A 16,191-nucleotide genomic window follows, 5' to 3' on the forward strand; every position below is an offset into this window, starting at 1 on the left:
GAGAAACAAGGTAAATTACTCATGTACTCCAATTATTCATAATGAAGCAAACCTGTATTGCAGATGACGGACAAACTCATTACACAAAGATGTGGGCTTCTTACACACATTAATAGTCTTTGGTAACTAGGGCTAGCTACTGATTGCTACTGAGTAACACAATTGTTGACGCACCTACTTTGTGCCATAAATCAAACCTTCATTTACCCAGGAGATTGTAGTCAGTGGGAGACAGAATTGCATAGTGAAAGCGAGGGTTAAAGGGAGCCGATCTCTGTAGCCATTACATTGTGCAATCAACCTTTTACTTCACAATGCTAATTTTAGCAAAAAACTTGTCTCTTTCCTCTCTAAGCTCTTTGGTTCTCAAGGACAAGGCACGATAGCTGGCATCAGTGAAAGACCTTAATCACAGACTGCTCAGGTACTTCACTGTTCTCCTTGCTGTTTAACTTCTCACCCAACACAAGCAATGAGGAACACAGCCAAAGTGCACAATATCACAAGGTCTCGAAAGACGTTTGGTGGCTTTGGTACCACTTCCAGTACATTCCTTGAACACGCACATGGACATTTCTGATTACCGATTATGCTAAAACAACTACATAAGGGCTCAATTTGGAACGAGTTTGTTCTCCAAAACAGGTGCATCACAATGGGCCACGGTGAAATTAAGAGTTCTGCAAGCAGCGCAGAACTGGGTCCCTTTACACTGCAGCTACAAGATCAAAGCCCTGGCGCCAGGTCTAAGGCCTATGGTCGCCGCCAGCCTCTTCCTCTTTTGATCTTCTTGTTGTAGAAGCGGGCGGTGCGAGGGGAGTGCAGGGAGGCCGCATAGGACCGGCCACACCACTGGGCATGGTGAATAATGTAGAGCCATAACCCACAGCTGCTGCTTTTCTACCACCGGCCATTTTTCATTATGTATGGCTTCTCCCATTGAGGTTATCTATCATTTCGACGTGTACTTCAGTTTGCCCTACATACACTCTAGTTAAAGTATTTTGATGGTAAAAATAAAACATTCTGAAATGAAATAAATATGTCTTGAAGTGGTAAAACATTTGAGTGTTTTCAGCTTTTTCTGATACTCCAATTATGGCAGTTTGACAACTGACCTACATGGCTATTTATGTTTAAGATAGTGTGCTTCACAACGTCAGTCATGAGTAAAACCAATTAACTCAAGGATATAGACAAGAGGGTATGAAAGGATGTAATAGTTACCATGGTGACCTCTTTTTCTGGTACCCCTCGTAGCCTGGCGTAAAACTCCAGATGCTCTCGTCCATTCAGCAGTTCATCAAGAGCGTCAAACTGGGGACAATAGCCCATGTTCTGGTGCACATCCCTCATTTCTGTTCGTATGCTGGAAAATGGAGCACAATAAAGATTTGACAATGGATATCATTAATGTTTGAGATCACAGATCTAAAGGTTATATTAAATGACTTAGCGGGACAGATACTACCATATCAAATATACAATACCAACAGTTAGAGGGCCAAGAAGCACACACATAATTTATGTCGCCTTTTGTATTTCAAAGAGAGCCGAGATTAAAATTGATTTACTTGGAAAGATTCATCACATTTCCACAATACCTCGATAAAAAAAAGAAAATCAGAGCCGAGTGTGTCAAGGCCTGTGTTTCTCTTTGAAACTCTTCCACACTAATATAGAGCAGCAGCAGCAGAGTGGTTCATTTCACATTCTGTAATTGTAGTTATAAGAAAAGCAAACAAACTAATAAACAAAGACTCTGCAATCTTTCCCAGCCATGCAGTTCCAGGGGTACCAACATGCACCCTCTAGAGGCAAGTGAAATAATGGCAGCAGCACTTCTGGATGCAGACATGCTCTATTTGCAATCTACAATATTAATACTTTCACCTCCTGCAGACAACAAATGTTACGGCTGATTTTCTCTCTTCTTTTTACAGCTGCCTTGTTGTTGTTTTTTTAAAGATAATATTGGACCCATTTTTCCCCTGAAATGTTATTTTCTAGGAGCGATGGTCAGCCTGGGGGAGGCTAAATGTGATTTGATGTGTCTAGAGGCTACTGGATCTCAACAAGGCCACAGTGGACTGAAAGCTTTACTGATCTAATATTATGTTTTGTTTTAGCTCTGATAAAGCGTCATGATAACAGAAGGTCATGTAGCCTTCAGCTGGTTCGGGTTGGCCTCGTCTCACCACAGCTTTTAAAGTAGCTCCACCCTTCTGGTTTGTTAGCAGCAGCTGGACAGATTTTGTCACTGTGGGTCTTATCTCAGATCTTATCAGCTATCGTCTGATGAGGATAAAGCCTCTCGGGACAACAGACAATATTTTGGGAGATCTGGTCTGGCCAGCCAATATACTGGCCAAGATTTCCTTCTCTGTGCACTGCTCATTTTTTTCAGTTCAATCAGTAACTTTCAACAGGTCCAGAAAACATTTTGGCTAATCACTATAAACAGATATCTACATATTAAAGCAGATAAATTAGAAAAAAGCTAATAAAAAGCTAAACTGTCATAAGACAATAGCCAGTGGACTTATGAGATTACATTTTGGCCAATGCATTCGGCCTCTTCTGCTCTCAACATGGACTGTTTGCCTGCAGGCAACCAAAGCCTACTCTTACATGACTGGTCAATACTATGTGGACTTCAAATGAAACCAGCATGCTCCAAGGACCAAAATCTTATACTGTTACCTACAGATTCTGCATACATATGTAGATATCGACCAGCCAAGTTGACTGCCCTCAAACTAGAGACAAACACGTCCTTTTAGCCACATATAAGGCCCTAGATCTGCCATCAAATGGTATCCATGATAGAGTTCATTAAAAAAATATCACAGAGCCGATTAAATATATTTTGATTTTGCGTGGGTGTTGGCTAGCATTCTGTATGCTATTAGCATACATGCTTTTAGGCTAATTAAACAGCTGTTTAGCTTAAAGCCTGCATGCTAAATTTGCCAGAGCATTTAATTAGTAAAGTTTTTATTTTCTGCCTCATACAATTTTGAAATGTTTGGTGGCCATAAGTGTGACTGTGATACACTGCATCACAGAGAGGTCTATTTACAGGAACAGTTTGACATTTTTTGAGATGCACTTAATCGTTTCTTGCCAAGGGCTAGATGCACAGCTTAGCATAAAGGTTAGGAGCAGGGGTTAACCCTACCCTCACTCCCAACTCGTCAAACACCAAAGCTTAGTCAGTGGTCTTCTGCATCAGTTATCGATACACTGAGGCATCCTTTTGTAACTGTATGTTGCGGGGTCATGTCACTGTCTGACACTCTGAGCAACTGATGCAGTATAAAGAGCAAGAAAGTAGGGCAGGCGGGAGGAAAGGTGAATAGGTCAAACAAACACAGGACTTTCACCTGGGAGATTGCTGTTCATGTCCCTTGTCAAACCAATAATCAGCGGTCAGTTACTTTAACAACAGTATGTCTGTCATGTGACATACGTGATGCTAAGTTACGTAAGTGAGATCCTTACTGTAACCCAAACAATGATCATTTTTCTAAACTTTTTCACGTACTTTTGTTGTAGAAAGCTAAGAAAGTAAACCGACATTGAAAGTTTATTTTGAAATGAGATTATATGCCTTTAATGAGCATAAACTGTACATTTCCTGTGCACACAGAAATGTAATGTTTAAAAGACACAATGCTTATAATAAGCAGAGACTGGCATGCAGTCCCTGAGCGTCTAAAAGTGACACTGGAGGGGTTAAGGTTAGGGTTCGTGTGGGGCCACCAAGCAAGCATCAGTATTTGATGAGTTAGGAGTGAGAATGTGTTGCAGGGGAAAACAGCTAACCTGGCTCCGTCCAAAGGTAAAAAAAAAAATGAATAAATAAAATAAATAAATGAATTCCTGACTAGCCCCCTTAAAGCAGACTAATTAACACATTATGTTTTCTGACAGCTTGCAGTCTTAATGCTAAGCTAAGCTAATCAACAGCTGTCTGTGGCTTCATATTTAGCTTTCAGAGATGCAATGTAGTGTCACCTCTGCTTACTCTTGTAAAGAATGTGCAAATTTCCCCAAAATTTGAACTATTCCTTTCAGAAAAACAATGATGGTACATTTGTGGATCAAGAAGAAGGGCACCTGTCGCCCAAAACGTCACTCCAGGATGTTGGAATAAATGCACCTAAAGGGAGCTGAAGTGTGCGGACTTTTCTTTGTCTTTTCACATTTGTGGATCAAGCCATTACACACAAAACACCCAGGCACACCCATGCAGTCCACTGCTAATGTCAATTTGTTCTTACTCTTTTACAAGAGACAGCCCATGAGCCCCTACTGGCTGTTAGCAGTCTAGCTTTAGTCTTTTGCATTGCATAGACAGCAACACACCAGGCAGCTCAGATGCCAAATGCAGGTATGAACAGCTAGTCCTTGTGAGCACACAATTGCAGATAAGAGAGGCAGTTGTCAGGAGAGCAGGAACTTCCATTGAAGAGATGCTGCCGATCATTTCTCTTGCCAATGCACAGAAAGCGTAATGAGCTGAAAAACAGAAGAGTGGGTGTACACGCATCTGTTTTTCCTCTCTTTTCAGTTTTTGTTTCCCCTAAAGGTCTCTGGGATTTTTCTTTGATCTCTGTTACCCACATTAATCAACATTAACACTGCTGTGTTAGGCCTTGCTCTATTCAGCTCTCTTTCTTTGTTGAACACAAAGTCAATTACCAGATGTATAAATGAACAACTATAGCAACCGTCGTGACGTGAAACCAACCGCAGCTCACACACAACTATGCTCGGGTGTGCTGCCTCGGAGATGCACACCGAGGCAAAGAAACACAGTTGTTTGTTCCTAAAAATAAGGAAGAGCAAGGCTTCCTTCGCTCAAGTGCTTGAGTCTCATATTGCTGGTGTCAAGCTATTTTTTTGACATGTACAAAGATTCCCTATGACTGATTCTGTAAGGCAGAGACAAAAAACAGCAAGGTACAGGGCGAGGATGTGAAAAGGAATGAAATATGTGCAAGATGTGCAAGAGGCAGGAAGAAAGCGGGAGCAGGGTTTTCAGCATTTCTGAGAATATCGCAGTGAGGAGACATGAGAGAGCCAAAGTTAAAAAGGCAGAGATGGCAGAATGTATAAGAGATATCGAAACTACCTAGGCAAGGAAAGAAAAAAAAAAAAAAAAAAAAAAAAGAGTGAGAGTGAGAGAGAGATAGGGGAATAGAAAGCCGAGTTACACAGAACAAGAGGAGCTGAGAGGGTCTGTGAGCTATAAAAAAAACAGCTCGATCCCCATATGAGCAGCCATCTTGGGTGGCTAATTATGATGAGTTACTTGGTGCACTAGTGGGAGTTAGCGCCTCACCTGTATCCATTTAGGAAGGCCTCTCCACCGGAGACTGGGATGTCTCCTGTCAGCATCTTGAATGTGGTGGTTTTCCCAGCCCCGTTGATTCCCAGCAAGCCGAAACACTGATGGAAACAATGGGGAGGTCTCCATTAGGAAAACAGTGTTTTGTAGCCTCATTGGAAAACAAACAGCAGACAACGGTTTCCGATGACATTTCAAATATCCTGAATGTGGTTTTCTTTTGAATAAACACTCCCCATTAAATCTTGTTAATGACGTTTATCTATAAACGGTGTAAATATTTGCTCAATGTATACAGTATAATTGAAACTGCAATTTATAGAGTACACATGAGTGGTCCAGTGTTTAGGAAAATAACAAATTGATGTATTTCTGTACACAAACAAAACAACAGACACTAAATCAACACGGCAGGCGCACAAGAACAAATACTATAAAAACCCGACCATTCCCAGCAGCATTTCTTCCTACTTCTGTAAATTTCTACAACAAACACCATCCTCTCTCTGTGTCTGTCTTTTTTCCCTGATGCTGCCGATCTGACTTCCTCTGGAGGGCATGCGGCAGGAAGTTGTCTCTGCGGAGCCCCGCGGTCACGTGACCCACCTTAGGTGCTCTGGCTCTGGCATAAATATTTGATTTCTGTCATTCATTGATCCCTGCTTGTTTGTGACCTGTGCTTGTGAATGCATAGACGAGGGCTAAGCTTGATGTAAATAATGCATGGAAATGCAGTGTGTGATCAGCAGAGCCCTGTGAATCACAATATTCCACTGGCATTTACATTGGGCTTTGAGTAAACAGTAGCAGGGAGGATGGATACCACCGGAAAGCCCATCGAGCACGACTGCCTGTCAGCATTTGAGATTATGTTTAAATCAAGCCTCCAGCGTGTGTGTGCGTGAAAGAGAGGGAGACCACAAGCGTGTGTGTGGCTATGTGTGCAGTATAACATGTTATAACGACTATGGAAGCTTTACACTGACAGTACATCAATTTTACACCGAGGCTCCTAAGTCAAAAACTGTGTGAAAGTTCACTTTGTTGTTTTTGGTTGAGTTTCCCACTGCTAATTTGGCAGCGTACTGAACTAAACATCACTGGATCCTCATGCCTTTGCTTCACAGACTCTGTTGCTCTAGCAATGCTCTTCTACTGCTTGTGTGTTTCCAGCACACACATGCTTGGCAGTAGCATAATGGCAGAAAACAAGCCCGATAAGAAGATTAGTGTTCCTCCTGACGCCTTCTCTAAGCAGCGTTTGGAAGATATTTCGATTCGACTCAGTAGAAGGCAAGAAACTGCCAAACACCAATTCAAATCTTCAAGAAATAACTAAACTGTAAACCAAAGACCAGGCAGAGAATTCCTGCTCATTGCTCCCTGCTCTTGTGTATCAATATTTTGTAAATATTGTCATTAATATTCAAAATTCTACTTGAATATTAAAATTCTAGTCAATTCACATCCAAGATTTTTGGTTCACAGGGAATAAAAAATGTCTCTCATTTTCTCTCATTGCTGGTGGATGTTGAAAAGTAATCAAATGCGAGAAAGTCGTCAGCCAGACTATAGGCTTGAAGAGGTGCTTGTGTGATTCAGCAGCATTTGGCTCACCTCTGCGGCAGGTACTCCCACACATAGCCTGTCCACAGCAGGGGTGCTCTTCCGAGAGTATACCTGCAGGGAGCAGACAATAAAATGAATCAAGCAGCCAGCCAGAAAAGGAGAGAGAAAGAGGGTGAGAAGGCAGGAGGCAGGGATGGCTAGGGAGCCGGCAGTGAGGGAGACAACAGAGAGGATAGCATGACAAAATATGGAGCAATATAGCAGAGCAGCAGGGAAGAGTTGAGATGGAAGAAGCAGGTGGAAAAAGAAGGAAGGAGGGAGGCTGAGAAAGTGAAGGAAAAGAAATTATCAGGAAGGGATAATTTGCAACATTTAGAGCCAGCCAGATGGGAAAAGGTATTAAAAAAAAAAAAAAAAAAAGTTAGACGCTTGCGCAGGAGGGAGAAGAGGACATGAACATTAGTATTTGTGACTGCAGTGACGGTATTCATGAGAAAATCTGTCTCCACTTTGAGTGCCACTTCAGTACCCTCAATAACCTTCAACACACTCACAAGTCAGCCAATACTCTATGTATGGACACTGGCTTTACTGCAGCTGCTCAATATACAGAGATGACTTTAGTGAGAAAGCATGCTGTGCAGTCCTTCATTTCAGCTATTAACATGGAACATGTAGATAACCAGTTGAAAAATGAATAGCCACACCAGGGACAGTTTAAGGACGTGATGCTTGTTAAACTTAAAGTGACACTTCGCCCCCAAAATGATCATTTGTATATCAGTTACTCACCCCGTGTTACTATGAATTCATAAAGAAAACTTTGTTTTTCTCACACGCCTCCATGGTGAGAAAGAGAACAAAAACTGAGAACATTCTTGATGAACTGAAGTAAATGGGGGCCGCATTCAACAGCAGCAAAACTATATCAAAACATCGGTTAACAAACTCCCACACAACTTGTGCGGTATAATCCATGTGTGTGTCAATTATCCAGTCGTATGCTCAGTAGTTTCCAAACACATGCATTTTTGATAAAACCTTACTATAACTTACTACCACATAAACAGTCTCACACACAGACGGGACGTGCACCCGGGCAGGCATGTGTGTTTACACTCTTCTAGTGCATTCCATTTACATCCCACCTCCGAGCTTGTTTATTGGCAGGAAGTTCAGCTGTCATTCACCCACAACTGTCACTTCTTGTTTAGACTGTTTATGCAAATAGTTCACAAATTCACAGTAACCCTGGGGTGAGTTATTGATTTATAACTTATAATCTTTGGGGCAGAGTATTCATTTAAAAAGATTCATACTGCTGCTGAAAATGGTACTAACAAAAGCTGCAAGACAGACCCAAAACACCAACGTCATGGGAAACACAAAAATATGACCTAAGGAAGCTAAAACACTCTGTTAGGCTGACGGGAACCGCAGTTATTGTGACAAGTCTCTGCGTGTTTTACCACAAGTGACCCCTTAAATACTGAACCCATTCAACCCATGTTGACTCGGTTAAAAATCCAGTACAAGGTTGGACCATGTATGAAACACTGCAGGGCTTTTACGTAATTTGAAACAACGACTTTTAGTTCGAAAAAGGAAGTGGAGGCAAATACTCAGTCACAGACTTTTGCCAAGACTTCAGGGGAAAAAAATCATACAAATACATGTTATATGAAAAACAGCACACTTAGACACAGTCATACAGCAAAAGGGACCTGCTTTATCTGGAGCCTTTACTCTCAATTTAACCGAATGCTTCTCTCCCCTCTTCAGCTCAAGTTGGTGATGTAATTTCTGGTATGACAGTGAAGGCTGCACAGCTATCAGCCACCATCAAAGCCAAGTTCTGCCAATAACGATAGTTTGTAAAACATCCTATTGTCGCTGATTACCAAAAGGAGAATTCTGTCCTTGTGGCAACATCCGTACTAACACAGTAACACATAGGCTAATATTTTCTTAACTTTTAATTTCCACTTCCTCCTCATAACTATGCCAGCACCCGTTCTGACACTGCGACACATAATAGTCAATTTAAGGCTTATGTCAAACAGACACAGCTGTTCTTCCAAGAAACTGACGAGGTAATCCTTTCCTCTGTCCAAAACTGACAATTCAGCTTGCTAATTCCACCATGCTTTCATGCTAATGCTACAGTGGTTACAGAAAATTAGCCAAACAAAGTTGTAGCTCATCTGATAATAGCAATGTGCTTTCCTACACTAGGACAAGATTGTGTTGATGAAGCATTAAGGTGTTTATTTTACTCTGTAGCAGCTGGCTTGTTAGCTAGCTAGCTCGCTATTGCCACCATGCTAATGTGCCACAATGGTTACAGACGATGAGGGATGCAGTAATACGGGACTGTCAGTGTCCACGGCCCTTTCAGCCTGGCAACGCCTGTTCATTGCGAAAGATCAATCCCACCTTGACCAATGGTGAAACTTGCAACCTACATCACTCAGTCAGTCAGTAACTCATGAGACAGGCTTTTGTGTTTATAGGTCTGGCCAGCCAAAAATATTGATAAGTGCTGCGTTAATGCGTTTAACTTGTTGTTTCACTTGTAGTATCTCATATAACACGAGCATGGTAGCATGTTGAGTTACCATTAATCAAAATACAAAAGAGCCTGAGGGGGATATTAGCTTTACAGATATAAACTGTTACAAACTTAAGTGTTGTGCAAGGACAGATTTTCGCATTCTGGAAATAAACTCACAAAGCATTGGCTGGGTTTGAGGAATATTATCGTGTATTCAGTATATTATGGAGACATTATACCTGAATGCATAAGAGAAATACACCCCCCTCTCAGTGATGAGAGCCAGTGCTTATTTATGAGCAGAACAGAACACAGAAGTCTTAACAGGATTGGTTCTGTAGTGCTTACATAAGGTCACTGACCTATCCCAAGATGGCACTAAATGGCTAGACACATCTTGCATGTGCTATAGTTGCAACATCACGCTTGTATAACATAACCTCACGTAACATGGCCCACCAAGGTCAGTGTGGCAATACATGTTAAATGTTTCATGCTAATTAACGTTCACAGTCTCTACATGAAAAACTGTAGAATCACATTAGTCATGAAGATGCAGCATCTGGTCACCATGGATACTAAAACTTCATGGTAATCCTATTGAAAGTTGACCAAAGGGTAAGAGTGACAGATTGTTACCATTCCTGAAACTTCCACCATCACTAAAAAAGCAAAACTCAACCACCTGAGATGCAGTACCCCATCTCTAAGGACAAAGAGCCAGTATCCTGCTAAGATCATGTAGCGACACACAGGAAATGAGAAGATGGTTGATGTTTTTTTTCCACATCTCACTTGAAAACTTGCCATGCTGCATCCACATCCTCCCCCGCTGACCAGTCTCATCTATTCACATTTTCATTCAAGTCTGCATCATCTGAAAATCCCACCAGAGGAGTTAAAGGAACTCCCATAAGCCAACATGATATTTTACAATCTAAACAACAACAACAAAAAAAGAAAAAAGACAAAAAAAAAACACATTCGACAAAATGAGGTATTTAGTGCATGAGGTGTTTTTCCACATCCAAAACTATGTTAGGGTTTGATATGTCTGAAATGGTTTGAAAGCAGCGTTGTCTTGCTCCAGCACAGAACGACAAGACAAGGCCTTTGTTGTTGTTGCTGAGTGTGACAGTTAAGACATTTAAAATTCTAAATCAAGGACAGCACTGTGCCCCTTTGAGTTATAAAAGACTGACTACTGTTGGCTGTTTTTTCTGTTTTTTAAAAGTTGAAAACATAGTTTTCGATGAGCGCTGTGTGTGTTTACGTGCCTGTGTGCGAGTGTCAAAGACCGAAACAGTGAATGTTCATTAAAACAGAAAAGTGACAGCCAACGATTCTCGGTATGAAGGATGCATTTCCTGTATAGAATCCTGCGCCCGAATATCCACCATTAAACAGACTCGACTGTCCCAGCTGCATTCACAACGCTACCAGGCAAATGTAAATTTAGAGCTGCCACTTCAAACCTGACAAACAATGACATTGCATTTATTACACAGTTGGCAGATCAAAAGCATTTGATAAAGGCAGGAGTTCCATAGATCCATCACTCCTTCAGAGCCATCTGGCAGCTGCACTCGGTACTTTTCAACCTGGATTACACATACTACTTTTTAGTGATAGTTTGCAGTGCTAAAGCCACATCAAAGCAGCAGATACATATATGGAGGAAGGCAATTAAAGGATAAGTCCCCTCTGACTCGAGCACCACAGCAGCTGTCACGATAAGCAGGCCGACATCTAAGCAGACGAGACAGTTGATAGGATCCAATGGTGGCAGGTGCGTAAACCTAAAATACAGATTTAGGTTAGAAAATAAGCTACACATGCTGAATGCTATAGATAAGGTCGTAAATCAACACAACGACACTGTTTTTTAAAATAGGTTTCACCAATATATGGTCCATTCATTCCACATTTGACTCACAGCAGTATCAGGTGCTATCCTGAGGTAAAGCAGCTGCTCCTAACTTTTTTTGTCTTCTATGATCCCACAGCTCTATCATAATACTGTAGCTCATATAACCTTTTTCAACATCACAAAATATGTTCTACAGGTCTTTTTTTGAGCTGATATTAAACAGGTCATTACTTAAAGGGACAGTTCATTCCAAAATCAATCATCATGTTGTGCCATTTATCAATCTAATTTGTTCTGGTGTGAGTAGCAGAGTGTTGGAGATACCGGCCGTAGAGATGTCTGCCTTTTTGCCAGTGTAATGAAATCAGGTGGCACTTGGCTTGTGGTGCTCAAAGCGCCACAAAAATACATTTAATAACCTTAGCACTGGTGTCTCTTTCCAGGAATCATGACCTGGTTACTCAAGATAGTCCACAGACCTTGTTGTGAGCTGTTTCTATCAAACTACGCCCACTAACTGTACCACTGTGCAGAAGGAAGCGTGCATCTACTGCTAGCTCACCTAGCAACACCAAGCTACCTAACCTTGAGATGGGTACCGAAACCAGTTATTAAACAGGCCCCAGGGCATACTAACTGTAAACCGTCAACATTAGCACTTCTTTTGTTGGTTATTTTTTACAAGTTGGTGTAAATTATCATCACGCTGGAGCCTCTCCTCTGTTCTCTGTGTCAACGGGCAGCAGCAACACCACTACGCTCATTACTGTAAGTGCAATAAAAGCTCTGCAAGTAAAACAGCCACTACTTTGTCAATACACCTGCTCAACAAGCGTCAGCCTATAGAAAGCAATACTTTAACCTGGTCTGTTCGCAGTCTCTCATCCACCGCTGCTATGTTTAACACAAGCACTGCACACAAGCTCAGCTAACAGTGTGGTGTCTTCATGTAGTCTAACTGTTATGCTTAGTTTGCTACAGATCTTAAAATTTTGGAAACTTTTAGTTTCTGGCTGACTGAGGCAAACTCTTCCCTCTGCGAGCAGGGCACCTGCATTCAGTGACACACATCAGCAACTTAGAATTGTGATGTCATGAATATTATTTATTTAACTGACATTTTAGATTTGTTTCCAGTGAGATGTTATTGGGTGTAATGACTTTGCTGTTGTAAACATTACTGTTGCTGCTCTGGAAACATTTCAGCCAAGGACGACATCATTGATGCTTACATCTCACGCTATCACAAGCAAAAGCCTCTCTCTTCCATGAGTAGATGCACACTACCTTCTGCGTTGTGATACGGTTGGTGGGCTTGGTTTAGTTGAAAGAAAATAGTTCTTACATGAAACTGCTTACAGTAAGGTCTGTGAATTATCTTGAGTATGATTTTTGGAAGGAGACATTGTTGTTGATTTTTCCACTGTATTTTTTTTTGGCACTTTAAGCACCACAAGCTGAGTGCCATCTAGTTCTATTATATTCAAGGGAAGGCAGACATCTCTATGGCCGGTATCTCCAACACTCTGCACCTCACATCAAAACAATCTAGACTGATAAGTAGCACTACAGGTAAGATTGAAAATATGTATTTTTGATTTGGGGCTGAACTGTCCCTTTAACACTGGTCATTTTTTGGTCATTTCAAGTGGATATTGTTATAATGTGTTTTTATACAGCACAAACTGATTTCTAAATGTTTTTGGACTCTTTATTTTGATAACTTTGGTCAAAGTTTGACTATGTCTAAAAACTGATAGGCCAAATAAGAAAGAAAAAGAAATGGGCCTACACATTCCAACTCACAGTCTTGATCAGGGCATACAAAAACAAGCAGCAACTCACAGACACACAAAGGCTGGTATCAGCTGCCAGGCAATCAGAGTAGCACTGGATAATTGTTACTGGTGCAGTATTCCACTGCACCTGCAGTATTCCATCAACACACACACATTTACAGATTATGAAACAAGTGCTAATTTTAATTATTTATTCTAACTCCTCTCTTCACTTGCTGACTAGTTTTCGTACACTCCTTACTGAAGTGTGTGGTCTTAAGTTGTTACAACTGAGGAGTCAGCATATTCTGCCTCTCAGCATATCAGCCTCTCTTATTTGTGTTTGTTTTCCTCCTACATACAAATATGTGGATAGATATATAATTATACAGATATATACTGTAGATATCTTCTGAAATTAGCTGAGCCACTTCACAGTCTTTCCAAGAACCCCACAGAAACTGTAGACATCCTTGGTTGAAAATCATTGCCCAAAGGGATTTATAGTATTTGGCAAGAGAATGAAATAAAAAAATACAAAAGAATATAAATTAGATTGCGAGAAAGCAAAAATAACAAATGACTTGCTGGAAAAAAAAAAGTAACCACTCAAAAACCGGTCTGTAAATGTTTTTAAAGATAATTTAAAACAGATGACATAAATACTCTGGCACACAAAGGCAGCCATTCTGTAACCACAAAACACACAGCTCTTGTTAAACAAGTCTCCTCTTAACCAGAGAGTACACATTATCACATAGGCATACTTGTAGTATACGCCAAGGTGCCACTCATCACTCATTAGCCTTCTACATTCCAACAGCTGCCACAAGGTTCTTTTAAACTTTCTCTGTCAACTTAGTGAGTGACTGGAAGGTTAAACTGACAGCACTGGGCTTGGAAAATGCTCACAGACGGACACACTTCCATTACAGTCTCCATCGATTACAGCGCTGACGCTAATGCAGCAGCTAAGTGGAGGCTAGCAGGTGGGGCGCACAGCAAAATGCTCCTGTTTACAGCGGCAGGAAAAGGAAGGGGAGGAGCAGGATCCTGACACATGATTGATGGCCTGTCGATCGCTTCAGAGGCATGCTCAGATTTATGACAGGGCTCAGCCTGTGGCGCATGGCCACCAAAGCCACGCGCCCATTGATCAATTTGTTATCTACACCCCAAATGGATGGGGCACAGCTGTGGTGGGAGTCAATGAGGGCAATGCAGGAAGAATCCCGATGCCTTCTGCCACTGCACTGCTGTTTTTGTGCAGTGATGGGCCACTGTGTCTCATCTCAGAGAAATACTGTCAACCATCAAGGTGTGAATGAACAACGGCAGCTTGTCAATGGCAGACGAGCTCGTTCATATCAAATCTAACATCTTAACATTTTTGACACTGTTTCAAAGCTGTATTTACAGTAGATGAAGTGTTTTTACGGGTTCACAGTGCATAAAAAAAGTTCTCTCTACAAGTCTGAGCTAGAAAAAGAACATTCGTCTCCACACCCTTTCACCTTGCGAGATGATTTGTAAACCCATCCAACTGTTTTACCCAGCACTTGTTCGTTAATTACCCTAGGGAGTGTGGCGCACGTCTGTGTCTGTGAGCAATGAGTGAAAGATTAAGTATGGGGTGACTGTGAAGTATGGGGTGACTGTGAGGGAGTAAAGGAGTGAAGAAGGGTGGCAAGAAGCAAAAGGCTGTTAGATCGTCCAGCTGTCGGCACAGGAGCTGCAAAGCAGGCTGCTGTGGCGACACTTCCTGCTGCCACGCCACCCGCAGGGAGGGAACATCTGCCAACGGATGGAGCGTTAATCTCGGCGGTGTTGTGGCACACACCGTCACAGCACGCTCGGCTTCACCTACTGCAAGGAGGGACGGGCCGGAGCTGTGGAGGAGCTCAGACCTTTACACCCCTGAAATGCTATCTGGTTTGGTTCTCATGCCCACTTATGATGTTTGTGAATGTTCACAGCTGCACACTCGCAACCTGTCTTTCCCATTTGCCTGGCAATCTGAATAACGCAGGTGCAAGCACAGGAAAAAAACTTCAAAAACTCATCCTACCCACACACATGTACAGATATAGTGGATCACTGCCATTGAAAAAGTGTCTTAAAGTGTCTTGCAGGAGGAAAAAAAAAGTGTTAATGAAATGCAAAGTGGCAAACTGCACTATAAAGTCCAGCATGTAATAAAGAATAAGAATAAGAATAAAGAATAAAAATAGAAAACATATATGAAGGATAGCACAGAAAAAATGCAGATGTATTGAAATATGTTAGTGTATACTGACCCAGTGTGTATGTGGGCTGTGGAATTTTTTAGTGTATGTAAATGTAAAATGGACATATATCACAAGACTTTGTTCATGTTCAAGTGCAAATATGTTAATGCAGAGGGCAGAGCAAAGGATTCACAGAGTGCAAGACAAGGCCGAGGATATGCCAAGGCCAGAGGACAGAGTTCATTATCCTGACAGCCTGAGGACAGAAGCTTCCTGAGTCTCTCCGTTGAAGCCGTTGGATTATTCACACAATTAAATCAACCTCACATTTTATAAAAGATAAAAAAAGAATAAAGCAATCAATCAAACCATGACTGAAAAATCATAAAAGGAATGACAGAATAAGAACCATGCACCAACATTAAAGCAACACTTTAGCAAGCGCTAAAAGCTGCACTGCGCAGTACCTTAGTGAGGTTGCAGATCCTCAGAAGGTCGTTCTGGGCGTTGCCTCCATACACCCGCTCGCGTTCCCGAGCAACATCGATATCCTCTTTCTCAGCGGATAATGACTTCCCCGAAATAAGCCTGGCAGAGAGAAGTCAACCGCAGTTGGCATAACACCCTTCATTAAAATTAACATGAACTCGCATGAGAAATTATCTCGGTCAAAGTTTAAGCTCAGTGAAACAATCACGGCAATTTTCATAAATAGTCAAAGCCGCAGGCATTAGTTTCCATGGCAACCTGGATTTTGGAGTAAGTAAACACTAAAGGAAAAAACAGAAAACCGGGTAGCATTTGCCAAACAGATTCACAGTTCGACAGATGTTTTG

The 16,191-nt window shown here is 41.6% G+C and overlaps 1 protein-coding gene across 3 annotated transcripts in view; it reads right to left on the reverse strand.

The window, feature by feature from the left end:
* The window catches only part of LOC117246311 (phospholipid-transporting ATPase ABCA1), a 215,661-nt gene that overhangs the window by 36,194 nt on the left and 163,276 nt on the right, over nt 1–16,191 (reverse strand). For all 3 annotated transcript variants that reach the window (XM_078164219.1, XM_033610171.2, XM_078164218.1), the window contains 4 exons: nt 15,823–15,943; nt 6,974–7,036; nt 5,351–5,457; nt 1,228–1,369 (listed from right to left, as the gene is read on the reverse strand). In XM_078164219.1, the coding sequence (XP_078020345.1) occupies nt 1,228–1,369; nt 5,351–5,457; nt 6,974–7,036; nt 15,823–15,943 (433 nt within the window). The remainder of the gene's footprint in view (nt 1–1,227; nt 1,370–5,350; nt 5,458–6,973; nt 7,037–15,822; nt 15,944–16,191) is intronic.

The sequence above is a fragment of the Epinephelus lanceolatus genome, chromosome 22 (genome assembly GCF_041903045.1).
Source record: "Epinephelus lanceolatus isolate andai-2023 chromosome 22, ASM4190304v1, whole genome shotgun sequence".
Lineage (NCBI taxonomy): Eukaryota > Metazoa > Chordata > Actinopteri > Perciformes > Serranidae > Epinephelus > Epinephelus lanceolatus.